The 23,151-nt window shown below is 39.1% G+C and overlaps 1 protein-coding gene across 1 annotated transcript; it reads left to right on the top strand.

Moving 5' to 3' along the window:
- Positions 1-20,733: 20,733 nt before the first annotated feature.
- LOC133799555 (uncharacterized) lies at positions 20,734-22,335 on the top strand. Its single transcript, XM_062237560.1, has one exon. It carries the CDS (start codon positions 20,734-20,736, stop codon positions 22,333-22,335), a length of 1,602 nt encoding a protein of 533 aa, XP_062093544.1.
- Positions 22,336-23,151: the final 816 nt, after the last annotated feature.

The following is a 23,151-nucleotide window of genomic DNA, read 5'->3' as shown; positions in this document are numbered from 1 at the left end:
TATGGTAATGTGATCCATTGGTATATGCATCGCAGGGATTCAAAGTTGCTAGCCCTTCAAAAGGAAAGCGGCTTCAAAATGTATCGGTATGTTTTCCTAGTGTTGGTAGGTATATATTGTTGGGTTATTTGTGTTACAAAATAATGATATTGACTTCCATTTTTGTTTAATTTTAGATGCAAAAGGACCTTGGGCTAAAGTGGAAGGCAGCTGTCAATAATGTCTCAACAAGCAAGGCTACGAAGGAGAACAGTGTGGAAACATCATAGTACAATGAGGGAATGGATGATGAAGAAGAGGACAAGTCCAGGAATGATGGTGGGTTGAGGTTGATTAGAAGGAAATTGCCAGCCGATGTGTCTTTAAAAGGGAGTCTTGTATTGTCATTAAGATGTTGGAGGAACAAAAATCCATTGTGAGAAATATTAGGTTTGGAGCTTATTTGAGGATTGATTTCCCCAACATGTACACTCCACTTATTCAGTGGCTGGCGAAGAGTGCATGTTGAAGGCAGTTGTCTAAAACTTTATGGGAAGAGTTTGCCAATAAATGCAAAAGTTTTCCAGTGGGTCATGGACGTACCTAACGTCAATATTAATATAAACATTAAAAGGATGGTGCCCGAATGTGATATCAAAATGAGAATGATTGACGGCAAGAATCGTGTTGACCTGTCTGCTTTAGAAGCACAATTAGTAAAAAAAGACAAGGCAAAAGATGGGCCTGTTTCGCTTTGTTTTCTGTTTTCTGTTTTCAGTTTTCAAAGTTGTGTTCTCAGAATTGAGAACAGAAAACACTTTTTGTAGTTTTCTAAAAAAAGAGGTGTTTGATTAATGTTTTCTAAAAATAATTTTTTACTTTTTTTTAAATCTTAAATAATAAATTAACAAATATATTTACAAAGATAAAAATCTTTTAAAAGTTTGTAATAAATAATGAGATAAAATAATTTGAAAGAAAAATGATGAAAAATAAGGAGTGACAAAGTAAAGAGAGAAAATTTGAAGAAATAGAAATTGAGAAGAGAGAAATTGATGGATGCAAGAAAAAATGAGAGAATGTAATGAGAAAGAAAGTGAAGAGAGAGAAGTGAGTAGAGAGAGAGGAAATGACGAGAGAGAAAAAAATGATGAGAGAGAAAATAAGGAAATATTAAGTGATGAGAGAGAAAATGAGGATATAGTAAATGATGAAAGAGAAAATAATGAGATAGAAAATGATGAAAAAGAAAATAGCAAGAGAGAAAGTGAAGAGATAAAATGTAAGGAGAGAGAAAGTGATGAGAGAGAAAATAAGGAGAGAGAAAGTGATGTGAGAGAAAGTGAAGAGAGAGAAACTAATGAGAGAGAAAGTGAAGAGAGAGAAACTAATGAGAGAGAAAATGATGTGACAATAAATTATGGTAGAAAATAATAATTAAAAAAGTTATGTGAGAAAAAAAAATATAGACAAAAAAAATTTGAGAACAACAAAAAACAACTTTTTATTGTTCTCAAAATTTTCTGTTTTTTGTAACTTTGTTTTTAAAACTTGTTTTATGAAAACAACGTCAAACACCCCAAATTTCTTTTCAAAAATCAGTTTTTAACTTTTAAAAACAAAAAACAATTTTTTAATTAAGGAGCCAAACACCCTCAAAGTTTCTGGCTAGCTTCATTCTTGTGGTTGTGGGAAGCATCTTGGTACCGTATTCTAGAAATCAGTTGCGTACCTCTTAACATCAATGCAGTGAGAGAATCAACCACAAGTGTCAAAATTGGGCCACGCATGCATTTGGTCGCCTTATAAGTCTGGTTAGGTGTTTCATATCTATGGATGCACAGCTTTTCTCCAGATTGTTATAATTCTGTGTATGTTAAGTGTATGTACTTTATGTTCAAAATGTTTTTCCTTAATAGAGGGGGTGTATTTTCTTGTTTTCAGCTTATGTATCTCCACAATGTTGTGGTGCCTAGTGTATATGTTGAATGGTGTGTTCCTCCCATCATTTATTGGATAGACGAAGTGTGCAAAAAATTAAAAACTTATGTGCGTCACAATGGTGGATATAATGGATGCCAAAGTGCATGTGACATATTAGTTTATTTAATTTTCAGTAAATTATAAGATTGGTATATGAAAACCTTGTCATTAATTGGTGGATATTTTTTGGAGTTTTAGATTTGTGTAGTTTGTATGGTTAGAAATGAGGTTGAAAGTGTTAGAATTTATGCCCTAAAAATATGTAAAGACGTTTTGTTAACTTAAATAAAAGTAAAATTTTATTATATTTGAATGTTATAATTATTGTTTGAATAATTTATATGAAAATAAAAAAAATTCCATATTCATTTATGATGATATGATTTTGTAATATTACGAGAGAATTCATATTATTTACAATGAGTAAAATAGTTATATTAAAGTAAGGAATCTTTAATGAATTGTTACTAGTACAATTTACTAAGCATACGTGATGCAAGTAATCTAGATTCCGCATACTGATGTGGATAGACATTTTAGTAAAAGTATTTTATATAACAAAGACTATATGAGAGAATCGATATGAATTAACTATCTTTATAAACATACCGCTGACCATGGATATTTAATTCATATCATAATAGATGATCATTTATTGATCAGTCTAAATCTGATTAGTCATGAACTCTTGTTTGTGTTTATTGGATCTTTTGATTCACTCGTTAAAGTTTCTTAGTATAATGATGTTAGTGATGTTTGTTTTGGAGATTCAATATCATAAATGGCTTGGAACATGATTTACAATATCGGAATCCATACTTTCTTAACAGATTAAATATTGTTTCCTTTAAGAGTTAAATTTAGAATTGAATAGTTATTGAGCTCAAATTTATAATTTTATTATAGATTAATTATTCGCCAGTGAAATAATAGTACTTAATGAACAAGAGGTAACTGGAAGGGTAAAACGATAATTTTGACCAACATAAATGGACTACAAAGAAAACTCTGTAAATTTAATTCTATAAATACTTAGGGAGAGATTCCAATTTATAGTTAAGTAATCATTGAATTAATAAATAAGATTATTAGAGTAAATAGTTTGTTTATTATTAATAATCTGGTTTATTGGAGTTTCGTATTATAGGTCCATGGTCCTCAGGTCTTCTCTGTCAAAGGTAAGGAGTTATAACGAAGATTTGTAGAGAGAATGACTAAATTTCAAATTATTTAATTTTCCGGGGCAAGGAAATAATTATGTGATAATTATGAGAGAGCCACTTAATTTTTTAGGACTAGGAAATAATTAATTAAACAAGAGAAAATCATGGAGAGCCATTTAGTGGCTCACGCCACTTAGTGTACTGTATAGTGAGTGGAGCCACTTTCAGGGATATCATATCTTTGAGATTTGAATTTAGAATTTCAGTGTACTGTACTCTATTGATCAGTTTTTTTAAAATAAAATAAAGATTAATTAAATTAGTTACTTATCTTTTTAAACTTGCAAAGAAGTGATATTTTTCTTTAAAAAGTTAATTTTGATTGTCACACTTTCTCTAAGAAAAGAAACGATAAAATTTTCTAAATCTGAAATTCTAGAAATTTCTATAGGCTCTTTCTTTTCAATTATCTTTAGATCTCATGTGTTAAGTATATCTAGTCTAAATCAACATTTGAATTCTACGTGCTCATACACGTCATTGTGTGTTTGAGGATTGACATGGAAGACTAAGGTATAAGCTTTCCGAAAGGATATGAAAATTGTTTATTTATACAAAAAGATTCAAGAACACCTGATAGATTATTAGATGAAATCTCTCATCTATTTATGTGTTATTTATGCATATTCTTATTTTTCTCTTTTAATACCAATAGAAAGTAGGACTGCGCTATCAATGATATGGATAACGCTCTTCGGGTGATAATGGAGAAGGTGACAAGGTTGGGCCATCAAATGGAAGCTTTGATGGCACTAGCAGTATCTTTACCTGAGAATTTAAGGGTGATGGTGCAAATAAGGTGAGGAGGCTGAGTGTGAAAACTGCCCAAGGTGATGCAAAGGAGGAAACAGTAGTTTAGCAGAACACTGAGACTGAAATAGGCAACCCCAGTAATGTGACAGATGATGATCAGGTTTAGTCAGAACCTTTTTGTTTTAGTGTTTAGACTAATTTTTATTTATTTCGTAGACATTAATGTACATTGAATGAGTAGCAAGAATGTGACTGACTTTTAATTGGACCTCAAACTAGGTTATGGATTTGACTAAAGTAGTGAACAACCCAACCCCAAACGAGACCATTGGCAATGATTTGAAAGACCCCAACTTGTTGGGTACTAACAGTTATGCGCAATTCTATACCAATGAGGGCCATGTTGTAGGATCTTTTAGACTTACGATGTCGATATCCCTCCCCATCTACAAGCTAGCAGAATTCATGTGCAACCCAGGTCTGGATGAGTAGCAAGTCAACATTCTTAATTATATTTATGTCATTTTATATCCTTTATTTCAACCATATATTATAGAGTGTATATCCTTTAAATTTATTTTGTACGTGTCATTGCATCTATGAGCTCTGTAATTATGACGCGTTGTCTGTAGATCGCCAATGCATCCACTCGCTCGAACCAAAGAAATGGGTTCGCAGAGAGGCAAGTGTCTTTTTGAATTGTGAATATTAAGAATAATTGTGTATCATTACTCTCTGTTATTCATTTTGAAATTTGTTTGCAGATATGGAGTTGTTATTCTAGAATTCTTTGTTTAGCGGAGATGAAGAAGTACTAAAAAAAAGCAGATTGCCTGGTTTGGTTCATGCCTGCTAAGATTTCAGTGAGTATATATACCATCTCTCTTTGTGTTGTTTTTATTATATTTATTTGTTGAATCTAATTTATTGTTTTCGGCCTCAATTTTATAATGCATATGTGTTCTTTATATAGAAGAAACATAATGGTTCGTATTACCCACTATGCCGTGTGCGTCTTGATAATAAATGGATGAAGTTCCATTTTGGTAATTTTTCAGAAATGCCAACACGTAATTAGCCTTTTTTTTTTGGGAAATGGTTAACCTTTGGGGTGATTGCTTGATTTTTTGAGCTTCCTGCCTATGAGATGGTTACACAATTTTGTTATTTTATTTAGATGGTAGTCCCCATCATAGGTGGTTCCATTCTCGAAGTACGTAACTGGTTCATCTCGCATGTGAATCTTGTTTCAAATCGTGCTAACATTTGAGATTTGTTGAATACTCCTGCTAGAAAGGAAGATCAGGTTGAGCATTCTAGCGAAATGGTAGGGTGTGAATGATATTCACTTTTTTTTTTCTAAATCATTTTTGTTTTCAAGTTTTAACTGTCTAATCTTCGTTATTATTGATAACGTAACGGCAGTTGGATAGCCTAGATGAGCTGTTTCATTATGAAATTCGAAGGACAAAGCCACTTGATTTCAAGTTCTTTGAATTTGAAATTTCATTTTGATGAAGGGATTCGCCAACAAGACAATGAATATGACTGCGGGGTTTATGCTTTAGAATAGCTGGTTGGTTCAGAAACAATGGTGGGAGTTAAAATGGCAGCTTGGAAAGTTGGGGTGCATTTAGTGTAGGCAAGGTAATTGGCAATGGGGTGTGTTGTTGAGGAAGAAGAAATTGTGTAAGTGTAGATATAATCAGATATGTGTGTAGGTGGGATAATGGTGCGACCTGTTTTGGTAGTAATTGGATGTATTGTTTGGTGTTGCTTAACCTGTTGAGAATCAGTAACCTTAGTATCATTTTGCCCTGCATTATGATCAAAAAATAAAGAAGGATTGCCTCTGTTTTGTTGCTGAGGCAACTCAGATGGCATAGTTTGCTTTCCTGCAAGAGAAGAAAAATTAGGCAATATAGATGAGGGAAATATATGATAAGGTAAAATGGACTGAGCATTAGAATGAAAAGGAAATATATTTTCGTGGAATTGAACATCACGAGAATGAAATTTTTTTATTTAATTGAAGGTTAAGTAAGGTATATTCCTTCATGCCTTCTGGATAACCAATGAACACACAAGCTCTTGAGTGTGGTGTGAATTTGTGTCGTTGACCAACTAATGTTGATGAATATGCAAGACAACCATAACATTTTAAGTGGTCATAATTGGGCATTTTATTATGTAAAAGCTGAAATGAAGTGTTATTTTTTAGCAATTTTTAAGGGGTTCGGTTAATAAGGTATACCGTTGGTCTGTCTAAGAAACTCTAATAGACAAAAGGAAGAGATTTGTAACAACCCAAATTTGCTAATAAGGCTTAGTGCCTCGATTATGGTGCTAGGACGACATAATTGATTAATATGTGAATTTAACTGAATATATGTGTGATTATGTGGCATATATGAGTTATATTGTGATATGAATACTTATGCATGTTTGTGTGTATTAAATATGCATGTGGGCTTATTTTTCGTTAATTAGGGAATTTTTGTAATTTTGACTCCTTGAGGCTATAATTGTAATTATACGTGTTATGTTATCGAGACCACATTATTATGTGAATATATTTGCGATATTCGGCACGAGGCGATCTTAGTGAGCGAGTCAGTGGAAAAGTCACAACGAGGTCAAATTCTCGACTCGGGGTAAGCCAAGGGGTATTTTAGTAATCTAGTACGTTGTCGGGGTTTATTGGGTAATGGGAAGTTATTTGGTGATTATTTGGGTATGTCGAGATTAATTGGGAATCTTAAATGGAATTTGAGGTTTAGCGGGAAAAGAGTGGTAAAAGACAAATTTTCCCTTGGTGGCGTTAGAGAACCAAGGTAAAGGCTATGAGTATTTTGGTCTTTTCCCTAGCCTTGGATTACCTTAGTCATCTAGAGACTTTAGGAAAACTCAGAAACAAGCAAAACACTCACCTGTGATTCTCTCCATCTCATTTCTCTCTCTCTTGAAGCACTTGAAGTTTTTCTTTAAGTTTGGAGAGGAATTGCTAGGAAGTTGAGGGCCTGGGCAAGAATTCGGATTAGGAGGCAGCTAGGAGTACCAACAACTAAGGGGATTCAAATTTTGTTGAGGGATTCAGAGATTTGGAGGTCTAAACTTTGATTTATTTAAGTGTTCATGGTGAGTTCTTGAATTTCGATGTTTGGGGATATTTTAGAAGCTATGGGTTGTTATCTATTGCGTATCTGAATTGCAGGAATAGTTTGGGTTGTCAATTTGGGGTATAAACTTAGTTTGGAGGGGGGTTTCGGAAGAGATTTTGATTTATGAAATCGCTAACATTTCTAGATTCGTGGGGCTGCGTCACGTCGTTGTTCTTGGAGTGCTGCGACCCGCATGAACACAGGGGCTAGAGGTGGTTTTCTGAACCGCCTTAGCGCCACGACACTGGGTGGGCTGCGCCGCAGCGCGTGTCTAGGGAAATATGGGACTCAACTCTCTGACTTGTAGTGTAACGACCCAAATTTCCTAATAAGGCTCAGGGCCTTGATTAGGGGGCCAGGATGGCAAATCTTAGAGTTATATGATTATGTGATATTTATGTGGATCATTATGTGATTATGTAAGTTGTATTATAATATGACTAGATATGCATGTTTAGGTGTATTAAATATGTATGTGGGCCCATTTTTGTTCAATTGGGTAATTTTCATATTTTGGCCATTTTGGGTATATTTGGCATATATGTGGTATGTGTGTGGTGCTTCATTATTATTTGGTTATGCTTGGGTTACTCCGCACGAGACGATCCTATGGAGCAAGTTAGTGGGAAATTCACAACGAGATCCATACTTGACTTGGAGTGAGTTGAGGAGTATATTGGGTAGCACATTACCGGGATATTGGGTAATGGGAATAAATATTTGATGATAAATTGGGAGATAGTGAGATCAAGAGAGAATTCTGGGAATTTTGACTATTTTACCCCCGGGGGCGTTTTTGGGAGCCGAGCATTAGGATTTGCTTGAGGTTACTTAAGCTTGAAGTAACCTATCAGAAACATAAAGAAAATGTTCAGTACGTTCTCTCTCTCTCTCTCCCATTCCCTTTTTGACATCGATCACATTTTCGAAGTAAACTTGAGTTTTAGGACTATAATTCAGGCAAGGATCGAGGCATAGCGATTCTAGGGAAGATTAGAAGCTTTTTAGCTAGAGGATTTAGTTGGGAAACGACTCAATCTGAGGTAATCCAAGTTTTATGTTTTAAGTTTTCGAGTTTTTATGCTTCGATTGGATTTTATGTTTTGGTGAGTTTTTGGATTATTTGAAGCTTGGGTTTTATTTGTTTTGGATAACTGGGATGTTTGAGAACTTTGATTTTGGGATTTGGATATGTTTGTATAGGTTTTTGGAAGGTTTTTAAATGGAGAAAATGAGGTTTTTGCTTGGGTTCGTGGTCGGGCCGCGACCCTGTTCTTGGGCGTTGGGCCTAGGCTTATCGAAGAAGGTGAAGTTTTCTGATGGGCAGTTAGGGCTGCGACGCAAGGTGGCGTGCCGCGACACTAGGCACAAGCAGAGATGGGTTCATCCTCTATTTGGAGGCGGGTTGTGGCACATTTCTAGTGTGGGGCCGCGGCGCTAGAGGGAAGTTTTGTCCAGATTTGGTTTTAGTCGTGGGAACTTAACTCTAAGGGCCTGGGATTTATCCTACTACCCAGTTGAGTAGGATTCGATGTCCCGGAGGCTAGGTTTAGGTCTGGAAGTATTTATTTAATCATTTTTTATGAGATTTTATATTATGGTTGTGACTAGGTTATTGCTAGGGGCTTGGAAACAGGACCGTGCTTGTGGCTCGTTTATTGGTAACCTGTGCTTGGACTAGAGGTAAGAAAACTGTACCCAATATGTGATGCATGTGATGCATAAGATACATGTGATTAGGGCATGACATGAATGTTTAATATGAGATTGATTAGAGCTTGAGTCTCTGCAATTGTGCATGATTATGATTATGCTTGTGATTATCAATTAAGCATGCTGATGTTTGAATGTGCATGGTTATAATTATGCTGGTAATTGTTAATGAGGCATGTTGAGTGCTCTATATATGGAAATTGATTGCATAATTAATGCATAGAAGCTTTGCTTATCTGTGTATAGTACCGACTTATTAGTCAACAACGACAATGGTGTCAGTATTGATTGTGAAGCTGTGACTTGTTAGTCATGTTTGGTAGTGGAACTAGGCACTGGTAGTATGATATTGGCTTATGAGTCAAGAATGATATTAGCGTGTTTAACGCAATCCGAAAAGATAAGCTCTAATCGACTTAAGCATTATCACCATGAGCATGAAATGCTTGACCGACGCTAAGCTCGATGAAAAAAAGCGCTTATCTAGTCTAAATGCTAGTTACATAGAGACAAGGTTATAAGCTCAGGTGACTGATACGTCACATGGCTAGGAGGGTGAGGAACCACAAAGACAGACCTATCAGTCATTTATAGAGAGATAGACTTATCAGTCATCTATACAGAGATAGACTTATCAGTCATCTACTCAGAGATAGACTTATCAGTCATCTACATAAGGATAGACTTATTAGTCATATATACAGAGTATGAATTATTAGTCATCTATTCAGAGAGAGACTTATTAGTCGTCTACCTCAGAGAGACTTATTAGTCATCTACCTTAGAGCAAGAGACTTATTAGTCATCTACTCAGAGCATAGGACTCGACAAGCATTTATTTGTACATGCTTGCATGCATGAGTAGGGTTATTACTGCTAGGCATGCCTATTATGATTTAGTGAAATTTTATTACCTGTTTATGAGCATGTTTAAATTTTCTTGCTGAGCTTCGACTCACGGGTGCTATGTGGTGCAGGTAAAGGCCAAAGAAAGCTGGACCATCCTTGAGTTGGAGAGATTAGGTGACGATGTGTACATATGCGACTACTCGACCACCACAGTCGAGGGTTTAAAGAGGAACTAGGGTTAAACCCTATTTTGCCGCTTAGGTCGACTGGTTGTAAATCTTTTACTGTAATTAACCTTTAAATTATATTTCATGATCCCAATGTATACAGTAAACATTTTAGTGAAACGTTGTATCTTTGACCAAATATTTTTACCCTAAACCGTTAATCACATTTAGTTACACGATTATGGCCAAATGACTCGGTTAGCGAGTTTAGCACTATTTAAAATGCACAACGTAACGGTCCCTGGGTAGTAGGGCATTACAACTTGGTATCAGAGCGAGCCAAGATTAAGGGTTCCTGTAGACAAGCTGGGCATGTACACTCTTTAATAAAGACAAGCTTCACTCAGGGTGTGGTAACTATTTATGTAGTTATGTGCTTAACTGCTTAAATAGAATGTAAATGCTTTACCTACATATTGTATTAGGGAGCATGAGATTCTGATAGAGCCTGGCTCTTAATTATTGAAATAATTACACGATTACCTAATCCGTGATATTTGAATGTGATATTTGCATGCTAGAGTTGGAAGCATGGTGTGTATGTTGGAAGAGTAGGGGTTATGAATTGATGTTACGGATGCTATGTGTAATGACCCAACTAATTCTAAACTTTGGACTATTAATAACTACTATACATAGACACCAATCTTAAGAAAACATACATACAAAATAGTCATAACTTTATTGAAATCTGTAAAGCAAATGTTAAAATACATAAAATTCGAGGTATTATATGGGATCCCATTGTTTTAAAAATAAAACATAACTGAAATCTTAAATAAATTCGTTACAAAATCAGGTGCGTAAAATACATAGAAAACGTAATTGAAATAACTAAAAACAACTTTGTCCTCGAATCGTTCACGCATTCCACCGAATCCATTCTCCATCAATACACAATCCCAAGCTGCCAAGAATCTTACCACTGCCATAACTATTTTCCTGCACATATAAAACAAAGGAATGAGCCTAAAGCCTAACAAGGAGAATCTAATACAAGCATGAAACATAAACATAACTAAAAACATATAACATATACTATAACATACATCATAATTCTAACCCATGTACATGGTAAACATTGGGATTTTCTAACTAAGCAACTAGAAGCCTCAAAATACAATGAGGTTTGCTAACTAAGCAACTATAAGCCCCAAGAACATAAAAGTGTTGGGGTTTGATATTTGAGCAACTATAAGCCCCAAAACATATATATATCATAACATATAAAAACATATTATCATATAAGCATATAATAACTATCATATTTTCCTTACCAATACCGGGATGTGAGAACAAGGACGGGATTTTGGAACACTCCTAAAACCAACAAAGAGAAGGTGAGTATTTCTAAGAGAAAGAGATGAAAAGAAATGAGTCTAAACCACCGAGATGAAGAACTTACCGAAAAGAAGCTCAAGTTCAAGGAACTTAATTGCCTAACTGTTGACCCAGATTTTGGCCAACTCACACGGAGTCAAAATACGCTTGACGTGGATGAATACGTTGAAAAGAATGTGATGACGAAAATAATAAGAACACAAGAGTTTATAGTGGTTCGGCCCAAGGATCTAGTAATAACCTACGTCCACTTGAATTTTTATTGAAACGAGATTCAAAGGGGTGATCAAAGAACTGGGGTTCAATGAGTTTCACTAACCTCTGAAGAAGAAAATACAATTATTCTCGTGTAATCTCTCTCTAATCTCAAAAGATCTTTTTCGCTCAAAAGAAAAGGATCCTCTTCCTTGAGCCCTCTCCCTCTATTTATAAGCTCAGGGAAGATTTACATTGATTTGTTACAGATATTCTTTCCTAAATAATCAGATACTCAGGAAATCATGGGAGATAATTTTGGATTCCATCATAACTGCCTAAGATTTCCTCCGCGTATAATGTGCGTACGACCAGGCTGGTCGTATAAAGAAACCGATCGCATGATACTGAATGTCTTCCTGGTCGATAGTCGAACACAGATTCTGCTAGGTGTCAGCCACGTGTAATTAATGTCTGCCATGTCATTCACTTCTGATTTTAGGGATAACATTTTCCCCCCAAGTTTGTTTAGTGCGACCAGTAGTAAATAAACTTAAGGGAACAATTGTTCACATTCCCATGATGCCTGTCATAATCCCTGCGCATTTTTGAAAACCGTGACATAATTATGTCTAATCAAGCCTTTTCAGTTTCCAAAAAGGCAATTTGACGGCTTATACACTTCCCCACGTTTCGAAAGTGGGAAGTGATGATTACTGTCTTTTGGCTATCCCTTCAATCCCTATAAGTAGGCTTTTCTGCCCCTTTAAGAAATTTTTATTCACCATCTTTGCCAATATTTTCAAGAACTTGCACCAGAGTTCAGAGCCTCAAAAACCAGTCCGACGTCTAGCCGAAGGTCTTCCGGCTCGAGTTTCCATCTTCTTCCGAATCTCCATCTTCGCCCTGGTAAGAACTTCGTTCTTTAAGCTTTCTATTGCGCCATGCATGCCGTTTCTTTGCTTTGTGACTTGGGTGTTCTTGAATAGGGTTTTAAGGGTTTTTTGGTATAAACCGCCTATTGCTTGGTAAAAGTGTGTTTTTATGCTTTGTATAGGTTAAGACTATAGTTTGATAGTTAGGATCTCTGGTTTGGGACGTTAGGTTGACAGAAGATTCAACCTTTAAGCCAGGTGAAAAAAAAAATCGAAATTTTTTCCCGCCCCTCAAGAGTCGAAAAAGTTCTCTTTTCAGAAAAAAATTTACTTTCCTTTTTGTTTTTATCCATCTTTCAAACTATCCACGTTGAAGTTATCGTAGGATTAGGATGTTGCTGGTTATTTAGGCACGAGCAACGTTATCCCAATCTTCCACACTACTTCGCGGATTGTGTCTTATCTCCTCCATTGTCTGTTTACAGTTCATATTCAAGACCCTTGGGGGGGAGAAAGACCTATTGAAGACGAACTCTTGGTCCAACTGCTCGAAGGCGAAGATAATCCATACACTGATTCTAGAAATCCCCTTTTCACGTCCTAACCCAAATCCTCCACCAATTCCCAATCAGAAAATGGCCAGAACAAAAACCAAAGCTAGAAAAAGACGCAACCTTAACTCTCCAAGTCAGCCTTCTGCTGATGCCCCCTCGACCAGTGGTCGAGGTGAATTCCCACCTGAAACCGAAGTTCAGAGGCGTGCCCATCCTCGCCATGCTGACCAGCCGGCTATCGAGTGGCACGTCGTTTCCCCAAGTTCGGTGACACTTCGCATGATCACCAACTATTTAAACAAATACAATCTAACGGGGGTGACCCTGGTCAGACCTTCCATCGACCAGCGAGCCTACCTGCTAGAGGGGGCTTATAGTGCCTGGTCGAGGTACCATATCGAGGCGGGTGCCACCCTGCCTCTTCATTCATTCTTTCAAGGGGTGGAAATATACTTTGGGATGGACCCTTTTCAAATCACCCCGAATGGGTATAGGATGCTGGTCGTGCTCTATATCCTCTACAAGCTCAAGAAATGGCCAGCTCCTTCTCCTCATGAGTTCAATTTTCTGTTCGACCTCAAGTCCAACCCCAACCAGGATGGTACGGGGTTCTTTCATTTCTGCCACCAGGAGACCGGACGCACCTTTCTGTCCAACACCACTCACATCTCCAACGTGGGGAAGTACCATCAAGAGTACTTCCTTACGCTCGACATTGCCGTGGATAATCTTGCCTTCACTCGAGGAGGTAAAGAAAATAATAATCCTTGAACTAGTAGTTTCTGTACTTTAATTCTTTCTTGTCATAATACTTCCCTGTTCCATTGTGTTCCAAGTCCATGGTTACGCCCGACCGCCACTCCAGGAATGGAGTCGAGGCCAGCACTCTTAGCCAGCATGCCAAATGCTGCTAAGAGTGTAAATAACTTAATTAATGAAGCTATCCTTAGGTTGGATGGCCTTTGGGGCTCCCAACCTGCGACTAACAAACCCGCGGCGGGTGGCATCCACGCCGATGCGGGACCTGAGCAGGAACTCGAGCAGCAACCTCCAGCGCCCCCTCCACGGAGGAGGCCAACTGGGGTTACGATCAGGGAACCTGTTGTTCCCCATCAAGCAGCAGAATCTTCGGTCCCCAAGGGCAAGGGGAAACAAAAGGTTGCCGAACCTACTGAACTGTCTGACGACTCATCGGAAGTAAATGGTACATCATTCTCCTTTTTGAATAATCTGCCAATTCCTTCTCATCTATTTGATTGGGATGGCAACTTTAGGAACGCCCCTTCTTTAAACTCAGAATTCTTCCAAGAACTAGGTAGTTCAGTAGATAATGTTATGACCAATAGGTGTAGCTCGGGTAGTTTACTTGTAATCCTTTTACTTTGATCTTTGTTTCCCGTGACCCTTTAATCTCACTGTTCGAATTGTTTTCCTTTATGCAGGTATGGACTCTGAGGACTTCTTCGAGCATTACCAAGTTGCTGCTGCCGCTTCTGTCCCGAAGAAGGACAGCAAAAGGGCTCGAGGGGAAAGCAGCAAGACCCCTTCAAAGAAGGCTCGAACAGAAGATACTTCCGTCGCCCCCCCTTCTAAGGAAAACATGACACCTCCGCCTCCCACTGAACAGTCGATGCCCGTGCCTAAGAATCCATAGCCCTCTTCTAGGGCCGCTGGCAGAGAGACTTCAGACAACCTGTCCGAAGGCTCCCTGTCCAGCCTCGTGGTCGGGTCGGCCAGGGAGAGAATATATAAGCTCTCGAAGCACAGACGCAGCCAGGCCGCCATCAACAAAACTGACTCAATGGAGGTCGACCAAATCATCAACAGAGGGTTGAATGAGATAGTCAGCGTAAGTCATTTTCTGCTGTTTCATCATTTATGTCTGACTTATTTTCCTTACTTTTTCGTTTTTTGTTTTCAGGGACTACTGTCTTTAACTGCTGGCTGGCGCCGTGCTGGGGCGTTGGTTTCTTGCGGACAGAACTTTGACTCCAGGCTTGCTCAGACTAACCAAGTACTTGAGGAAGAGAAGAAAAAGCTGCTCAAGGAAAACAAGGAGCTGTCCAAGCTGAACGAACAGCTATGCAAGGACAAAGCCACCCTCACCCAGGAGCTTCAGGAAAGTCAAGGGGCCCTGAAGAAAGCCAATGAGGAGCGGCACAGATGGAGGGAAATTTCTGTATTGAACACCCAAGAGTGTAAACAACTCAAACTCGATCTGACCACCAGCAGGGATGAGGCGAAGAAGCTTGAAGAGCGGGTGCGAGAGCTCGAGGGGCGAGTGCAGGAGCTAGAGGAGGAGGGGGCCAAAACTTTGAAGAAGTACAAGGAAGCCAACTTCCTTTGTTTCTACGACTTCTGGAAGCACAACTGGGAGGCCAACATTAACTATCTCTCTGAGTGGTTGCAAAGGACGCTGATGGCGCAGTGCGCTGCTCGATTGGAGGCAGAGGAGAGAGCCAAGGCCAAAACTCCTGCTGCTGATGCCGCGGCTGGTCCTCCGGCTGATCAGAGCGCTCCTAATCCAGAAGACCTTCCTGCTCCCCAGTAAAATTAAAGTATTTTATTATTATTTTTTTTATTCAGCTTTTATGGCCCACAGGTCTATTTGTAAAGACAATTTACTCTTACTGCTGTGAGGGCAGATTTTTCACTTATACTTGAACAATTACATCCGAGCAGTACTGCTCACGGTGTAAAGGCCTTTTCCTTTTAATTTCGTATTTACATCCGAGCACTAATGCTCGCGGTGTAAACGATTGCCTTATTGATATTATAATGTTTCTTTTATTATAATATCTGTTCGCATGACCGAACTTAGCATAGTACTCGTTTGATTTAACAAAATATAAAATTTGAAAAATGCTCTAAGTACTGTAGCATGCTTTCACTCATTTTGTTCATGTGTTTACATACCTTTTGGTATGCTTTGCTATCGATGTACCTTATATGCCCCCCAAGGGATCGAGGAGCTTTAGGTCCTGGGTCACTTGCCTTGACCACGACCTGTGCGAACATTTCTGCTCGGCAGGAAACGTAAACACTTATAATACAACAAAACAACACACATAATGAACAAATACTTGTAAAAATAAATTCACAAAGGTTGGCAAGAATGACTGGCTGTGCACAGTCCCTTATAATCTCGTATTAAAAATGGACTAATCATGTCTTTACGAGTGATCTTAAAAAGATCTTACACTTATAAGCGATTAGCCATATAACGTGGCTAACCCTTTTTTGAAACTTGTAAAAAGTAAAAATTAATACAAGCCAGTCCTTTAAAAAGGACTGTTTATTGGTAGTACTTGCGCAGGTGTTCACCGTTCCAATAGCGTGGAACGAGATCTCCATTTAGGCGTGCAAGCTTGTAGGTGCTCGGATGAAGGACTTCTTCAATCTGGTAAGGTCCTTCCCAGTTTGGTTCGAGTACTCCAGCAGTGGGGTCGCGGGTATTTAAGAAAACTCGTCGTAGCACCAAGTCACCGACGTTGAATTTCCTTTCTCTCACCTTTGAGTTAAAGTACCAGGCAACCTTTTGCTGGTACGCAGCAACTCGGAGTTGGGCTTTTTCTCGTATTTCATCAATTGAGTCTAGGGATTCCATCATTAATTGGATGTTCTGGCCCTGGTCATATGTAATGCGTTGATGTGAGGGGGGATCTAACTCGATAGGTAACATGGCTTCATATCCATAGGCTAAGGAAAATGGGGTATGACCTGTCGCTGTTCGGTGAGAAGTTCTATACGACCAGAGGACTTCATGCAGCTGTTCTGGCCATGCTCCCTTGGCGTCTTCAAACCTTTTCTTTAGGGTGTCCTTAAGCATTTTATTCACTACTTCGACCTGCCTGTTTGCTTGTGGATGTGCGACTGAAGAAAAGCTTTTAATGATCCCATGCCTTTCCCAGAAGTCTGTGAATAAGTCACTGTCAAATTGGGTTCCGTTGTCTGAGACAATCTTTCGAGGCAAACCATATCGGCAAACAATGTTCTTGATGACAAAGTCAAGAAATTTCTTGGTGATTATGGTAGCGAGTGGTTCAGCTTTGGCCCATTTGGTGAAGTAGTTGGCTGCCACAATTGCGTACTTCACTCCGCCCTTTCCCGTCGGCAGGGACCCAATCAAGTCTATACCCCATACTGCAAAAGGCCAAGGACTCTGCATCTGTTTTAACTCGTTTGGAGCTGCGCGTGGGATTTTCGAAAATCTTTGGCACTTATCGCACTTTCGCACAAACTCCATTGAATCTTTGTTCATAGTCGACCAGAAATAGCCTTGCCTTAGAATGTTTTTTTCCAAACTTCCATTTGGCATGGAAGCCCCCAGCGTGATCCCCGTAGAAGCCTTCATGTACTTCCTTCATTAGCTCCTTAGCTTTTTCTAGTGTAATGCATCTGAGCAGTGGCATGGAATATCCTCTTCGGTACATAACACATCGACCAGTATGTACCTAGCAGCCTGCCTTTGTAGAGTTCTGGCCTTGTTTCTATCTGTTGGTGGTACACCATTTGTCAGATACTCCAAGTAAGGCGCCATCCATGTATCTTCCATTCGGATTTACATACTGGCTTCAATTACTCGTATGCTTGGCTCACTCAATCTTTCCACTGGCACAATGTTTAAAGTGTCAGCATCTTTCGCGCTCGCGAGTTTGGCTAAGGCATCTGCATTCGAATTCTGATCCCGCGGTATTTGCTGGAGGGTATACTTCATGAACTAGGCTAACAGGTCTTTAGTTTTATTCAAGTAGGCCACCATTTTTAGGCCTCACACTTGATATTCCCCTAGAACTTGATTCACTACCAGCTGTGAATAACTGTAAATATCTAGCGCTTTTATGCTCATGTCTTTTTCCATTCTCAATCCAGCGAGGAGTGCTTTGTATTCAGCTTCATTATTTGACGCGGTGAAGTCGAACCTAATGGCGCAGTGAAATCGATGCCCTTCTGGCGTTATCAATATCACTCCCGCTCCTGCGTGAGATTCATTGGACGACCCATCCGTGAATAACTTCCACGAAGGAGCTTCATCTTGGGGCTCAGGCTCACTAGGCTGTTTGCACTGCTCGCTGTCTGGGAGTTCGGTGAACTCCATAATAAGATCAGCCAAGACTTGCCCTTTCACTGCTGCTCGCGGTGAATATGTAATATCGAACTGCCCCAGTTCGACTGTCCATTTTAATAAACGCCCAGCCGCCTCTGGTTTTTGGAGGACTTGCCGAAGGGGCTGGTCAGTTAAGACTGTAATGGAATGGGCTTGGAAGTAAGGACGTAGTTTCCTTGAGGCCAAGATTAAACAGTATGCTAACCTCTCTATTGGAGGATACCTCAGTTCTGCTCCGATCAGCATTTTGCTTACATAGTAAACCGCTTTTTGTACGCTTTCTTCCTCTCGTACTAGTACCGCACTAGCAATGACTTCAGTGATCGCCAGGTAGATGAACAAAGTTTCTCCTTCGATAGGCTTCGATAAAATAGGAGGTTGTACCATATGGGCCTTCAAGGCTTGAAAGGCTTGCTCGCAGTCTTCTGTCCATTCAAATTTCATATTGCCCCTAAGCAGATTGAAGAAAGGGATGCACTTGTTAGTTGACTTTGAAATAAATCTACTTAGGGCTGCAATCCTCCCGGTTAAGCTTTGTACATATTTGATCTTCTCTGGAGATTTCATGTCGATCAGGGCTTTTATCTTGTCGGGGTTGGCCTCGATTCCTCTTGAATTAACAATGAATCCCAAAAACTTCCTTGATCCAACTCTGAAGGAACATTTGAGAGGATTCAATTTCATCTGGTACTTGTTCAATACATCGAAACACTCTTGCAAATCCTTCACATGTCCTTCTGCTTTTTCCGACTTTACCAGCATGTCGTCCACGTATACCTCCATGTTTACTCCGATCAATTCTTTAAACATGTGGTTAACTGACCGCTGGTAAGTCGCACCTGCGTTTTTCAGTCCGAAGGGCATTACTTTATAACAGTATAAGCCTGTATCGGTCCGAAAGCTGGTGTGATCCTCATCAAGGGGATGCATGCTAATCTGATTGTAGCCTGAATATGCATCCATGAAGGAGAGGATCTCGTGTCCTACAGTAGCATCGACCAACTGGTTGATCCTTGGGAGTGGGAAGCAATCCTTCGGGCAGGTGATAACTCTAGGATTTAGAGTTATTCTTATAATCTTTGAACTTGCCTTTCAAATTAAAAAGAGTAATGAGTCCTTGTTTATTGTAAATTTGTTAGTTTTAGTGTATTATTCTAGGTAGTGAGTCCATGTAAGAATTAGTTATATATTGTAATATTTTTCAGTGTTTTTATGTAAATTACTGTGTTGTGTTAATCAGGAAAGGAAGCTTAAGAAAATATATGAAAGGGAAAATGCTGGAAGCAAGGGGAAAACAAATTCTGAAAGGGGCGTGTTGCTACTTCAATGCTGCAAGATCACCACACAGCAATTCAAGGGATCAGACAGGTGATGGGGCAAGAGGCCAGCTGGACTTAATGAGTGATATAAGCGCCTATGTGGCGAGAATTTTAAAAAACTTAAGTCAGCTGGGTGATGTGGCACGTGGAGGACAAGGTGGGAATTGAATTTCCTATTAGGGTAAAGCAAAGTACCCTAAAAAGGAGGGGGGCAGCCGCAACATAGGGGAGACCCATATTTTTCTGAAAAAAGAAATATCACCATTTTTGGAGAGAAAACAAGTACAGGGAGAAAAGCTGAAGAAAACCGAGAGAAAATACAAAAAGGAAAGAGGACCATAGCTGACGCCAAGGAGGATTTCAGCTCATCAACTCATTCTACTCTTTCTTTCTTCCTTTTAATTGTGTATTATATTTTCTCTCCATCTAATTTGTGAACAAACTCCATGGATTTGCTACTGGCTACTGGTTTTGTATTTCTATTATTAAACATGAACTAATCCTTAGAGGTTTGGGTGGTTATGAACCCTACAATATGAATTAATGTTTTGATGCATGGTTAAAGTAATTGTATCCTTGTTCAATTAAGTGTGACTACTGCTATTGATTGTTATTTACTGGCCATAATTAACAATTACTGAGCTAGATCTAAGTTTGGAAAAACTTAAGCTAGCTGAACCCATTTAATTGATGCAAGAAACTTGCCTATTTGTAGGTAAATTTTAGTGGTGAAATAGGGATATTTTGCTGCCTTGTATAACACAAGATTTGATGCTTAATAGACTGTTTGCAATCTGGCTTAATACAGGAGTGTGTTGAGAGGGTTGTAAGCATTATACAGTGGGTTTTGGAAAAGACTTACTGGGCTTTTTTGAAATCTGTTAACTCTGGATGTAATTGCTGAGCCATTACTGAACTTATGCTATAACAACTGGAAAGAAATTATAGGGGGATTAACCACCCAGATCACGTGTTCACATAGAATTTCCTCACAGACTTGATTTCTCTTGGTTTCATTATTTTAGTTTAATTAATTCTGCATATATACTTTTAATTCCAGATTCATTTACCCATTATTCCCTTGAATTGGTTATTGTCTTTTTGAATTGTTTTTAGTTGATTTTACAATAATTTAGTTTGAAATCCCTGTGGAGACGATTTCACTTTACATTATATTACTTGTGCGGCTACGTATACTTGCGTATTTTAATTGCTATAATTGTCGCAACAAGTTTTTGGTGCCGTTGCCGGGGATTTAAAATTAAATTCTGTTTTATCAACTAATTTGCAATTTATTTCTGTTGTTTTTAAATCTGTTTGTTCTGGCTGTATACTTTTAGGTTCTCTAGTGTATGAACAAACAAGAAGACTTTGAACTTGCTCCTATTGACCCCGAGATCGAACGTACTTTTAGAAAGAGGAGAAAGGCTCAAAAGGCTAACAGCCGAGGTACTATGGCTGAGCATGTTGATGAAGAGGGGGATGGCCAGCAAGTTACTAAACCCATTGTTTTGGCGGATGACAGAGCCAGAGCAATACGGGAATACGCTGCCCCCATGTTTAATGAGCTAAATCCAGGCATTGTGAGGCCAGAAATACAAGCACCTCAATTCGAGCTCAAGCCAGTGATGTTTCAAATGCTCCAAACCGTGGGGCAGTTCAGCGGGATGCCAACGGAGGATCCTCATCTCCACCTCCGTTCATTCTTGGAGGTGAGCGATTCCTTTAAGCTTCAAGGAGTGAGTGAAGAAGCATTAAGGTTGAAGCTATTTCCATTCTCGTTAAGAGACCGAGCTAGATCATGGCTCAACACTTTGCCTCCTGATTCCGTCACAAATTGGAATGATCTTGTTGAAAAGTTTCTGCGCAAATATTTCCCTCCCACCAGAAATGCAAAATTTCGAAGTGAAATCATGTCATTCCAGCAGCTTGAAGATGAATCAACCAGTGATGCATGGGGGAGATTTAAGGAGCTTTTGCGGAAGTGTCCACACCACGGCATCCCGCACTATATACAGATGGAGACCTTCTATAATGGCCTCAATGCAGCTTCTAGAATGGTGTTAGATGCCTCGGCCAATGGTGCTATCTTGTTCAAGTCTTATAATGAAGCATTCGAAATTTTGGAGAGAATTGCAAGCAACAATTATCAATGGTCCAACACGAGAGCTCCACAAAGTAGAAAAGTGGCGGGGGTTCTTGAAGTAGATGCATTAACAGCTTTGACAACCCAAATGGCTTCCATGACTAATATTCTGAAAAATATGAGTTTGGGGAACAACATTCAGCCAGCTGCTGCTATTCAAAGTGGAGACATTTCCTGTGTATATTGTGGAGATGGGCACATGTTTGAAAATTGCCCTTCTAACCCAGCAGCAGTTTGTTATGTGGGAAACCAGAATTTTAACCGAAACAGTGGCCCATACTCAAATTCGTATAACCCAGCTTGGAGGCAGCATCCGAATCTATCTTGGGGGGGGGGGGGGGGTCAAGGAGCAAGTTCCAGCAGCGCACCAGCACAAGGGAAGCAAGCTTATCCACCAGGTTTTTCTCAGCAGCCAAGGGCTCCACAACCGCAACACCCTCAAGGCTCTCAATCCAATTCTTTGGAAAGTCTAATGAGGGACTATATGGCAAAGAATGATGCAGTGATACAAAGTCAGGCAGCATCGCTTCGTAATCTTGAAATGCAGCTGGGGCAATTAGCCAATGATCTGAAAAGTAGGCCTCAAGGTTCTTTGCCTAGTGACACAGAAAATCTGAGAAGGGATGGGAAGGAACATTGCAAGGCCATTAATTTACGAAGTGGAAAAATTCTGGAAAATTCTGAGGAGAAAACAAAGGGCAGTAGGGAGCCCACTTCAATCCAAACAGAAGGAGAATCTAGTAAAAAAACAGCAAGTGAAGCTACTGAAACTAGCCCAGTTGATACAGCATCGGGTCAGCAATCTGTTCCAGTAAAGTCTATACCAAAACCGCCCCCACCATTTCCTCAGCGGTTTCGAAAACAACAGCAAGATGGGCAGTTCAGGAAATTTCTGGATGTTTTAAAATAGCTCCACATCAATATTCCCTTAGTTGAAGCATTGGAACAAATGCCAAACTACGTCACGTTTTTAAAAGATATTTTGACGAAAAAAAGAAGGCTGGGAGAGTTTGAGACTGTTGCTCTTACAGAAGGTTGCAACGCCATGTTGAAGAGTAAAATCCCTCCAAAATTGAAGGATTCTGGTAGTTTTACAATCCCTTGTTCTATTGGGGGATGAGATGTTGGAAGGGCATTGTGTGATTTGGGCGTGAGCATTAATCTCATGCCGATGTCGATTTTTAAGAAACTTGGTATAGGTGAAGCAAGGCCTACAACTGTGACATTGCAGCTGGCAGATAGATCTATGGCCCATCCAGAAGGGAAAATTGAGGATGTTTTAGTGCAGGTAGACAAATTTATATTCCCAGCCGACTTTATTATTCTAGATTATGAAGCTGATAGAGAAGTACCAATTATTTTGGGGCGGCCGTTTCTTGCTACGGGGCGAACATTAATTGATGTACAGAATGGTGAACTCACTATGAGGGTAAATGATCAGCAAGTTACATTCAGTGTATTCAAGGCTATGAAATTTCCTGATGAAATCGAAGAATGTTCTAGTGTGGATGTGATTGAGACGCTTGTGGCTGAGAAGTTCAGTAAGGAAGTTGATATGGCTGAGTTGGGAGTTCAAATTTTTGAAGATTCTGAAGACTCTAGCAGTGAAGAAGAACCTCAAGTTACTTGGGTAGACTCATGTAAACCAGCCAGAAAATTCAGTAAATATTTTGAAGCATTAAATCTGCCTGAAGGACATTTTAAGCCGCCAAAACCATCCATTCAA

This window comes from Humulus lupulus, chromosome 9 (genome assembly GCF_963169125.1).
Source record: "Humulus lupulus chromosome 9, drHumLupu1.1, whole genome shotgun sequence".
In the NCBI taxonomy this organism is placed as follows: Eukaryota; Viridiplantae; Streptophyta; class Magnoliopsida; order Rosales; family Cannabaceae; genus Humulus; species Humulus lupulus.
Note: the sequence above shows the minus strand (reverse complement) of the source record. Positions and strands in the feature narration are given on the sequence as shown.

What these genes read in the sequence shown, in the direction of transcription:
- LOC133799555 (XM_062237560.1), top strand. Translation starts at nt 20,734, where the DNA reads ATGGCTGAGCATGTTGATGAAGAGGGGGATGGCCAGCAAGTTACTAAA.